The sequence below is a fragment of the Carassius gibelio genome, chromosome B16 (genome assembly GCF_023724105.1).
Source record: "Carassius gibelio isolate Cgi1373 ecotype wild population from Czech Republic chromosome B16, carGib1.2-hapl.c, whole genome shotgun sequence".
Lineage (NCBI taxonomy): Eukaryota > Metazoa > Chordata > Actinopteri > Cypriniformes > Cyprinidae > Carassius > Carassius gibelio.
The window spans coordinates 21,453,681-21,465,409 of NC_068411.1; the positions used below are offsets into that span (position 1 = coordinate 21,453,681).

Sequence of the window (11,729 nt, forward strand, 5' to 3'; positions counted from 1 at the left end):
TACATTTTTAATGTTCAAGTAAATGTTTTCTGGTAGTAACCAGTATTGCTTTCTACTTTTTTTTTTCTTTTTTATTGTAAGATGGATTGTGGCAATACATTTTTGTACAACAAAAGTTTAAACTAACAAAATAGTTATGTGTTTAAAGTCACTTATCATGTCAATCCTGTTATGTCACATTTCCAGCTTATGTAATACATATGTCAGCTCTTACATAATGATGACCAAGGATCATCATGTCTTTTGAATTATGTGCATATGCATATATTTTTTTTTACTAAAAGTACATTCAAGATAAATTGACTGGAAGTGGTGCACCACTAATTTTCAAGTCACAAAAATTAAAAATAATCAAAAGAAAATAGTTTTAATATGCTTTATTATACACCTTCAAATAGCCAATTGCAGAATAGTCTATTATTAAATATCAGTATGCTAGATAAATTGTATGTTCTTTAACACCATAATAAATTACATTTAAAACTCAATATTTGTGTTTATTTGGTAAGAAGCTGTGCAATAAGTGGGGTAATGAACCATTAAACAACCATTTTTTTTTACGTTTGGTTGCAACTGGATATCATCATTTACATTTACATATTTGTATTGGTTTATATATATAAAATATATAAGGTCTTGTTTATATGGAGACAACAAGAACACTGACACTGCATCACAAAAGTATTTTATTGAAATTTTACAACTCTGTTTTTTGTTTCCTCTCAACCTACGAAGCGACATCACAATCGCATGCTGTCCTGTCCTGTCCATGTCAAAAAGGCAAGGATGATGGCGTTTATTACTGGAGAGAAATAGACAAATGCAATCAGCTGCCCTGTGCATCAAAAATACTTTTCATCCATCACATTTATATCATTTTGTTTGTTGGTCGAGCCAGTCGTTCTCCCCAAACAATAGAGGAAACTGAAATGAATGGAAACTCACATGGGATCGTGTCATGATGTGGGGTGTTCGGAACAGCTCTGCCTAATAAATGGAGTGACAGAACAATGCTATTTTGTTTTTATTCAGGGAAACTGTCCAGCAGAGTATGTGAGAATCATTTTGAGAAGTGACGTCAAATATAACTGAGGAAAGTTCGGGGAAGGCTTTTGTTTTACTTTACATGCACACTTCCACACAACAAAAATATTCAGCCATGGACAACCTAAAGGACACTGAAAGAAGAAAAAAAATAAGGTTTTTAACTTGTACATATTTTAATCTCTGTCTTTTATTAGATATTTTTGAAATGAGATCACTCATGCCATGTTTAACAGACAAATAATCACACGCCACTTTGAAGGCTGACAACTTCAACCCACCTTGCTTGTGAACATACGTAAGATAGATGCTACAGAACATTACCCTATCAATGCCAACGTTTTTTTTTGCGGTCTAGCAAAACCACATTTAGGTCATGATAAAGGTAGGGAGGTCGAGAGGAATTCAATTGCATAGCAATTTAATGGTCGACACGTTATCTCGCAAGGCAAAGTCACAGTGCCTAAACACTCCCAGAGGGGCTCAATGAACGAAGAACAACCAATCAATGCATTAGACTCGGGATCTCGCTTAGTGCCGGCACATCATAGTCAGTATATGTCATCTAAGAGGATAAGACACGCTATTGCAGCACTCCACCAAACACAAACTATGAGCAAAATGTTTTGTCTATGGCCAAACCAAATTGTTTCCTTTAATTTCTGTCGCTTGACTAGATTGTTTTTTTATCATTTAGAACAGAAATGAAGGGGATAAAGATTCAACGTTGAAGGAGGTTCAAATGTTTGCATGTAAACAGGCACTCGACCCCCAGCTCTCTCGCGCTCTCTCTCTCTCTTTTAAAGAAAAAGGCCAACATCACATCCAACTTTAACCACGACATGGAGTTCATCTCGGAATGTCAACAGCAGCGTTTTCTGTCGTAGCGTTCGCTCTCTCTCCGTCAGTCACTGCAGGTCTCTGTCCTCCAGGTATCTGTACTCAAACGTAAATCCTTCCTTTTTTCTCTGGCCCCACTTTTCATAGTCAAAGTAAATGTACGTGCCCTACAGACAGAAAAAGATATGCAAATTCAAGCATGTTATTAATGCATTAAATCACAGAAATGCAATGTAGTTTTCAAGTATATGTGTGTAGACATGTTTACTTGTATTATATGTATTTATATTTTTTAACTATAGAAAGATTATAGAAACAGATTTTAAGAAATTAATACTTTTACCTAGCAAGGATTCATTAAATTGATCAAAAGTGAGAGATAAAGATTTACATTGCAAATAAATACTGCTCCTGGAACTTTTTTATTCATTAAATTTGCTTAAAATCAAAGATGTTTCTACAAAACTAGTAAAAAAAAATATGTTTTCAACATCAATACATGTTTCTTTACTGACTCTTAGTCCACATAATAGACTTCTTTCAAAAATACCCCATTTTTGAATGGTAGCATATTAAACAGAATTTAAAAATAGTAGAAGTAATAGTCTTAATTTGTATAATATATACACGTTTATTTATTAAAAATATTTTTCCCTACTGGTATTGACTACTTTAACTGGTATTGTTATGGCTTTCAAGAAATTAAACTCAGTTTGCCATTTTTATTTTGAGTGGTGAGCATGAGAACAGTGCTGGGTTTGTACCTGTTCAAACTCATCAGTGATGGTCTTGGGTTCCTCGTGCCGCTGGAACCACATCATGTATTTGGTGTGGAACCTCCACGATTGCTTCTTCAGTGCTTTAGCTGACAGGTACTGTGCCTTTGTGCCCTGAGACAAAAAGAGAAAAAGTTGGAAGACTGTAACACCCAACAGTTTATGCTCATTTAAAAGCGACAAACACAGACCTCCAGGTAGTAGAAAATGAAGAAGAGTGTTTCAGTGGACAATCTCTGGTAGAACTCAATAGAGTCTGAATGATGTGGGGGCATCTGGTGGTGGAATGGCGGTGTAGGACAGGGGTTTCTCATCAGGTACTGCCTACAAATGGACAAAAAGCAGACTTGTGTCATATTAGGCCCAGATCTTTAGCTTGAGGCTCAGCTGCTTGCTTTTAAATGCATTGTTTTAATCTGCGTCTAGACTTGAGAGCATATTGTGTACCTGATTCTCTCGGAATCGGACGGGTGGGGCATGTGTGTCCATGCTGACTCCTGCATTGCCTGTTGGTAAAGCTGCTCTTTAGTGAGAGGGGTGGGGCCTAAAGGACACGCCCCTAAAGATGGCGGCAGGTTGACCTCTGACACAGCAGGCTGAGGAGCCGTTGTGGGTCCAGGTGGAGCTGAGAACAGATTTAAAGGAAATAGATTTTTAATGTTTGTGATGATTATACCAGCTCTACAACTTATGTAACATCTAATCTGGCACACCAGACAGGGCTGTTAGACAGGGTGTGTAGTTGAGTCATTTTAAAGGGGTGGTTGATTGCGATTTCATTTTTTTTAACTTTAGTGTGTAATGTTGCTGTTTGAGCATTTTTAGGTTTTGCATTTGTATGGTTGGATAAGTATCAGGTTTTACATTATGATTAGTCAAAACATTAAAAACCTTGTTAAAAAAGAAAACAAGAATTTTTGTTACTCATCATTTGATCATTAAAAAATTTACAAAATTAGCAATGGACAGTAATAATTCAAAACACTTTTTTAATTTATATTTGATTAAATGTAATTCAATGTATGTTATTATTTCACACATTTCCTAAATGTACCCTGTTGTAGTCTCACTAGTTTATTTCTGTGTATTTATGCGTGTGTGTCTATTTTGCACTCCTGATAAAAAAAAAATTATTCTGACCATTTGTAATTTGTAACACCAAAAGGTTCACTGAGTTTTCCCATTCAGTGCCTATGTCCACGAAGAAGTCAAGTGTGACAATTTTTTTTTTACCCTTTAACACATCTGAATCATGTCCATGTTTTTAATGTGAAAAAAGTCACCAAGTGTCATCTCATTTCGATGAAGCCAAGATTTTTACAATGACTGGAGAGGACCAGAGGGTTAATCAGGATAAAACCGTCTATCAGGGATCCTCAAATCTGGCCGATCCACTTTCCTTCAGAGTTTAGCTCTAACCCTAATCAAACACACCTGAGCATGCTAATGAATGTCTTTGGGATCATTAGAAAAATCACAGGCAGGTGACTCTGATCAGGGTTGGAGCTAAACTCTGCAGCGCATTGGACCTCCAGGGCAAGATTTGAGGCGCAGTAGCATTTACAAATAACAGCGTATTTGAAAGTATGAGACGACACAAAAGACAAAAAACGTACCATTAAGAGCCGTGTTTGCACAGGTTCTTCGCGAATCTTCTTCACTTATATCCTCTGCGTGTCAAGCGGTCTCAAAATAAGCAATATAGATAGAGTTCCCTTGTGCGCCGTTCATACAGGACCTGCGTCAGGATTTTAAGATTGCCTAAAGCATTCAAGGCAGATTGACCAATAACATACAGGTATTGTACATAATCGACCAATCGTGGGACTGCGCGTGAGAAGGTGAGATCTACAGGGCACAATCAAAGCGACGCGAATATGCGCACGTGTTTGTTAGTTTGCATCGTTCAAAAAAAGACACCAAAGAAGGTGCGAGAACGTTTCAAAAGCTTTAAGGAGCCACCTGCTCTTCTCTCTGTAACTCTCATGAATGTCACACAACGATCCACCTGCACAGTACAAACAGTCAGAACCCAGATATTTTAGAAAAAATTAAAATCCCGGCCGGGACATGTCCCGTTTGAACGTCGCATATGACCACACGAAATCTAGACGACGCCATTGTGTACAATCAGGGTTTTAAATTAACACCCGCCACCCCGCAAAATGCGGGTAAATGTTCACTCATTGATTTCTAGGGGAAGTTCATGCAAGCCAAATCAGCGCAGGTTTAGCTCAAATACTAGACTCGTCACATTATCGAGGATATTGCAAACCCCAAACAAAACATCCACTGAGCGCACGAATAAGCGACTAACGTTAACCTAATTTAGTGCGCAAACGCATTTTAGAGTGTGTTCTTTCACTGCATGAACGAAATTAGCCACTTCTGTCTATTAATATGTATTTAGAATGATCACAATTCAACATAAGTGGGCAGAAAGTGTACACATCTCATTTCATAAAGTTAATATAACACGAAGTTCCGTTTAAAAAAAAATCTGCATGGTTACAAATGTGATAGACTAAACTGTATAAAATAAGTTAATATCAAGAGACTTACGTTTTAGACACCATGCCTGCTTTTGCTCTATTTTACCTACAAATATCATTCCAAACAGCCAAGGCACTATTTTGTCTCAGGGCAACATGATAGTGTTTCGTTCCTGGATGAATCAACCGTTTAAAGATTCAGTTCACTCACTAACAGTGACTCACTGCCACCTATTGGCGGTTTTTTTTTCTTTTAATTTGGCATTTAATGCATCTTTTTGTGTATATTAAAAATCTCAGTATTCAATATTTCATGTTTTAAATATCTAAACCTTATATACACATTTGTTACTGCAGGTTAAAGCATTTCATGTCCCTCTAAGATGCTTTAACGTGTAAATCGATTTAAATGCATTTCATATGCAACTTATGCAAAAAAAATTTGTTGATACCGACTTTAGTGGTTTAACAACAGCCTAAATGTTATATTAATTGACAATGTAAGAATTTGACAAAAGATGATGCACACTCTTAGGAATAAAAGGCAAGAATCCAAATAAAAGGTAAAAATCAATTGGAAACTATTTCTATCACTGCGGTGAAAAATGACTTTTTTGGCCAGTAGAAGTTATGAATGGCTGGTAACTTAAACATTTAGTAGCCAAGTTGGCTGGTGAGTGAAATTTAATTTCAATCCCTGTTTAAAATCCAACCAGAGCACATGTCGCTGATGTGAGGGTCGGGATGTTTAGACACACTAGAGGCAGTTTAGCCAATCGCAACACAGTGGGCTAGTTACCCAATCAGAGCCCATCGCATATTTCTGAAGGAGGGGCTTCATAAAAGCAGGAAATGGTTCGCGAGGTAATAGAAGTACAGAGCAGTGTGGAAAACTTTTTTTTTTTTTTTACGAAGCATTTACACACATTAGACTGCACCCCATAAACACAATCAAGCCTACAAAAAAAAAAAAAAAAAAAAAACTATACACCACCCCTTTAATCATAAGCTTGAAGGATATTGAGGTGTGACAGTTGACTGCACTACAAACAACCTTGTATGTCAGTTAAATAGGTGCTGAAATGTTTTAACTACTATTTCCCATGATTAGTTCAGTGACTCTCTATTAATCAGGTCAGCACATAAGGTACCTCGATCTGGGAGGTGTAGTGAAGAAATCTCTCCATCCAGTGTCAATCCCAGTGCCGCCCGTTCTGCCATGGCTTTCAAAGAGCTTGGAGGTTCAGGAGTCTGTGAGACACCAAATGGAACAGCATTAGAAACAGAACAATTTAAATCTGATTTAGTAGTATTCGGTGGGAGTGACTCTTGAGAAATGTGTGTGTGAATTCTGAGCCACTAGCAGACTGAAACTAGTCTAGCCAGGATGAAAAACAAAAACAAAAACACACCTTGATGGATTCTGTGTTGAGTGTGTAGGAGTGTGGGCCATTTAGCAGACTCCCACCACCAGATGTGCTGTCAGTGAAAGAAGGTGATGGGGAGGAGGGGGGTAGAGTGATAGAACTCAATAAACTGGGGCCATTATCCAGACTACAATACAGAGGAAGTTGGAAAGAGAAAGACAGCGACAATCAATCAATCGTATTACTGGTATAGTAGCTACAACTCAAAGAATGTAAATGTACACTCACGTTTGACTGGTTGATGAGCTTGAGGATGAGGAATGGCTGTTTTGTGATTGGCTGGCACTGCTGAGTGAGGAGTCTGGTGTGCTGTCCGCAACCACAGCACTGTAACCTGTATGGAGAAAAATAAGAATTATAAAAATGTTGAATCAAAAAGATAACACAATTTGTAAAAATTGTTAAAAAACAAACAAAGCCTAAACCAAATGTAAAAAATAATGACAATAATAATTAATACAAAAATAATATTTAAGAGAAAGCAATCATTTAAAATAGTCATAATAAAAGACAAAATAAATTAACAAATTGTAACATTTACAAAAACATTAAAGATTAATAATTACTACTACTAATTATTATTATTCATAAAACACTAAAAACAACGATTAAAAAGAACAAATAAAAACAATTACAATTTTAATATCCAAATATAGTTAAAATAACAACAACAATATAAAATGCCTAAATATTCAAAACAACTGAGATTTATTAATAATAATTAAGAGATGTAGGAGAGACCTGGATAATACAGCAATTATCTTCGGCTTAACATTTATTCCTACTCCTAAAATCTAAAATAAAAATATGAAAATCATAAACAGAGAGTGGATAATTAACAGCCAGACTCACTAGTTGCTCCATTTTGTTTGAGGCCACTAGGGGGTCTTGCAGGCGCTACATTCGTTCCCACACCAGCACTCGCCACAGAACTGCTTCCATTTCCACTCAATCCGCTCTCTCCATTTCCTCCTCCAGTTGCTGTGCCCACATGGCTTACAGGTATCTGTGCAGACCCCTGGAGAGCCGTCTGCCCTGGGACCAGGTTAAGAATTCCTCCGGTTAGGGCACCGTGACCTGGACTGGAACCTAACAAGCCCACACCAGCCCCTGTACCCGTACCATTGCTGGTCACGCCTGTGTTTGCTCCCCCTGCACCTGCGCTCGGTACAGATATGACAGAACTTACACTGCCACTCCCCACCGGACCACTGGAGACACTACCTGCTGTTCCGCCTGCAGCCGCCTGGGCGTAGGGGGCAGGGGTAGAGCCTGAGAGAAGCCCTGCCATGGTGTTGAGAGAATTAGAGATGCCGGCCATGCCCAGACCTGGCATCTGAGCCCCACTACTGCTGCTGGTCACCGTCACGCCCCCTTTCCCCAGGCCCAATCCCAGTCTAGAGCCCTCAACCCCAGGAATAGATGAAGCCTGGGACTGAGAATTGGAAGTAACTGGGCCAGGTGTGCTTGAACTAGGCAGAGAGGAAGTAGTGGAGGCAGGTAGCGTTGGGTGGCTAGGTGGACTAGGTGTGTTGTTGGAAAGAACGGATGTCGAAGAAAGTTTGACCTGTACTTGCTGTTGAGACTGAGGAGCATGCTGCTGCACTGCACTGCTAAAGCTTCCCAGCAGGCTGCTGCCCCCAGAGACCGCTGTGCAGCCACCAACAACGGTCGCCATAGAAACCAGTGAAGAGGAGGAGGAGGAGGAGCCTGAGGAGGCGGATGAGGAGAAGGACGAGAGAGATGGGTTGCCATTCTTCACAGGAGACTGATCAGAGCAAGAAAGCCATGAGATTAGAAACAAAAAGAATCCATGTCATTTTGGGTGAGCAATCCCTTTAATTTTTTTTTTTTTAAGTTTTACAACACAAAAAGTGTAAACTCAGAAGATTGTGCTGGTTATTCTACTCCAAATAATTATATTAGACATTAAGCTTCAAAGAGGAAACAAAAGCACTTTAAACGTGATCAATACAACTTGTGTGCTACTTTGCATATTATATTAAGTCTCCTGAAGCCATACAAGTATTTTTTGTGCTTCTGCACTGTAATAAAGTCATACATTGAGGTCTCACCTGACTGACTTCACTGTCTGTCGATCGACCTCTCTTATCCTCCAAAATCTCCTGAGCAACACAGTCACACATAGTAAGACAATCAATACTGTCAATAAAAGAGCTTGATTTGAGGTTCTGAATGATTATAAATGATGGAGATGCTCTGCAGAATAAACTGAAACCAGAAGACGAAAGAAAAGAAAGCGGATTACCATTGTGCCTGTGGCAGGAGATGGAGGGATGGGGGAAGAGGAGGTGGTGGAGGTCGGTGTGCTGCTGGACTGAAGGAACATCTCATCTTCATTATGGCCCTGAGGAGACGTCGCCATCAAAGTTGCCGCTGGGGAGAAAGAGATATTTATAAATGTGACCTATCTTGACAATTTACAATCAACAACAACATTCCTCCCACACACACAGACTTACGTATTTCCTCCAAGTCCAGATCATCGTAGAGGAACTCATTCTCTTCAAAGTCTGGGTCTTGCGAGGAGTCAATATAATATTCCACATCATCTTTGATCTTATGGATAGCATCAACCTGGATCGAATCGTTATCCAACATCCTCAAGATGGTCTCTAGCATACGAATGTGGTAGCGGTGTCTTTCGATTAACCTCTTCAGTTCTTCAATCCGATCCTGCTTCTGAAGACAACACGATAAACAGATCAGAATAGTATGAGATCAAGTTGAGGTCTCTAAACATTTGTGTTAACGTGATGTAAAATAAAATCAAATCACTTTTATTGTCACATCACCACAGCATGTGCGCCTTGGTGAGTGAAATTCTTGGGAGCGTGCTCCAGACAGTGCAGAAATAAATTTACATATAGACACACAGACTTATACAGATGACAATAGTGAAAGCATAAAAAGGAGGACAAAAAAAAAAACTTAATTTATAATAAAACAGGAAAGCAGCAAAGGATGGGGAAATGGAAAAAGTGAAATGCTGACCTCCTTGTCTCCTTTCTTTTTCCGTGTTTGAACAGAGAGGGACTCGACTTCACTTTCAAACTGGTCCACCTGCATGTTCAAAGTGTCTATTGTGTTCTGCGAGAGAGAAATCATGTCATTACTGCACTATTTGCATCCTGTTCAAAGTTTTTCTACCCCCCACTGTTATCCATGAGCCCTCTTGTACCGTGAGCCACTGTTCCATTTCCTCCTTCTCTTTCTGCGCTGGGTCTACTTTCTGAGCCAAGCCCAGCCCCTCTTTAGAGTAGGCCTTTGTCTTGGTTTCTCTTTCAACCACCTTAAATCGCTCCATTTGCTGAGGAGAAAGAGACAGAGATTCAGGTTAAGGGGTACAGGCTTGACAGATCAAGCGTGGGAAACGTATCTAAAGATTCATGAGGTAAAACTGAAACGTTATGCCAATGCACTGGTATTTTTATCAAAAGTACAAAAGAGTTTTGCAAACTGACAAGTGTGTTCAAATAAAATAGACTTAAGGAATGGCACCGTTTCAATAAGCTTCCGGTTCTCCACTAGCTGCCGTTTGTCTTTGATCTCATTGGATGCCACCCATGTCTTAATCTGGTCTCGTAGCCGCTAAGAAGAAAAACAGGTGAGGACAATTCTACTGATTGAGAACACAAATTTCCCCCTTGGTTCTAAATAAAGTGTACAATAAATCATCCTACGCAACAGCTAGTTTCGCGTCTCTAAACTGATTGCCCAAGAAGTGTTCAAAGAGTACTTATACCTAGTCCAACAGCAAGAAAAGCTTCTGTGCTTGTATTAATCCACATATCCATGTTCACACAATTCCAGCTAAACATCAAATCAGCACATCCTTACCTGGAGCTTTTTAATTTCTTTCTTGAGATCAGCCTCATACTTTTCCTTCTGGTTGGCATTGGCTGCATTGTGAAGCTGAGAATGAAATGGATTATTAATATACAACATCTAACAAAAAGTGCACAATTTCTTTAATTCCTATATGCATTGGTTGTTGAGGTGTTAAAGGTGTCCCACCTTTTTCCAAATGTCTTCAAACTGTTCGACGCCTTCAGCAACTTTTTTCAAACATCGATCTATTTCACCTGGTTGTGTAAAGCATATGATTATGCATAAACCATAAGCTCATATGATGATTCTGAAAACCTCTGAACAGAAACTTCAGTGTTCAAGCAACTGTGGCAGTGGAGAGCAGAGAAGAAAATGTTTTATATTTCATATCTTACCTTGTAGTTTTCTCTTATCAGCCATGGCTTCGCTATGATACTGTCTTCATACCTTCTGTCACTGCAAGCACATCAGAGAGACTGTTAACTTTTGCAGTATTCAGTGTTAGGCAGATGGTAAGTGTTTTGACAGATAGATCTCATCTCAATAGAAAAGGCTGATATTAAACACCCTGATCGATTCACGTTACACTATTTATCTAGGAAAAGAAAACGGTTAATAACTTCAGTTGAGGTTAGGTTCGAGTTCTTTCCAGGTAAACAAAAAAAACGCAAGTGTCACTTTTGCAATCCCCAGAGATAATTGAAATTCTGAAGAATTTTACCGACAGGGCGCCTCGATCGTCCCCACAGTTCAGATCTCTTACACTGTAACGCCAACACAACCACTGTGTGTTTACGCAGCCTCTGATCACTGAGCACTAGCCACTAAGATGCTACCGTGTAAGATCAGCAGCATTTTATCGCCATATCTCATCTACACTGATAACATATCACCCTGGCATTATATATAGACGGAATACTGTATATTTATGCAGTTATCATGGATCAAACTGCTGTTGTTGTGATGCCGAGCAGCGCTGACGGCTAACGCTCTGCTAGCATAAACACATAGTTTTTTCTGCAGAAGGTGTGGGGGATTTAAACTCTCAAACTGAATGCACAGTCGTCGTATACCTTTTTCAAAAGTGTGTAATATTCGTCAGTATCTCTATGTGACAGCCACGACCAAAATATCCGCCAATTCCTTAATTCAAATTTGGTAATGTTTTCAGCTCGTCAATCCCCCTTCTGTCCAGTAAATTAAAGATGGCCGGCAGACTCCGCCCACCACTCGCTGCTGAAGTTCCCGCCTCTTGTCTTTTGTCGTCTTGTGATTCATTAAAAATGTCTGTCAATCAT

General features: G+C 39.1%; 1 protein-coding gene across 2 annotated transcripts; it reads right to left on the bottom strand.

The window, feature by feature from the left end:
• Positions 1 to 668: 668 nt before the first annotated feature.
• On the bottom strand, positions 669 to 11,660 carry LOC127975024 (CCR4-NOT transcription complex subunit 3-like). Of its 2 annotated transcripts, XR_008157420.1 has the most exons (19): positions 11,505 to 11,660; positions 10,827 to 10,887; positions 10,618 to 10,685; positions 10,441 to 10,515; positions 10,102 to 10,191; positions 9,782 to 9,910; positions 9,595 to 9,690; positions 9,063 to 9,282; positions 8,849 to 8,976; positions 8,655 to 8,705; positions 7,432 to 8,347; positions 6,808 to 6,913; positions 6,565 to 6,706; positions 6,304 to 6,403; positions 3,108 to 3,285; positions 2,852 to 2,984; positions 2,649 to 2,774; positions 946 to 2,051; positions 669 to 802 (listed from the first exon to the last, which is right to left on the bottom strand). XR_008157420.1 is itself a non-coding variant. In XM_052578758.1 (18 exons), exons 2-18 carry the CDS (start codon positions 10,849 to 10,851, stop codon positions 1,953 to 1,955), a joined length of 2,682 nt encoding a protein of 893 aa, XP_052434718.1. In that variant the 5' UTR covers positions 10,852 to 10,887; positions 11,505 to 11,660; the 3' UTR covers positions 669 to 1,952. The 2 variants fall into 2 exon arrangements, 1 of the variants encoding a protein (XP_052434718.1); XM_052578758.1 differs by having other exon boundaries at positions 669 to 2,051.
• Positions 11,661 to 11,729: the final 69 nt, after the last annotated feature.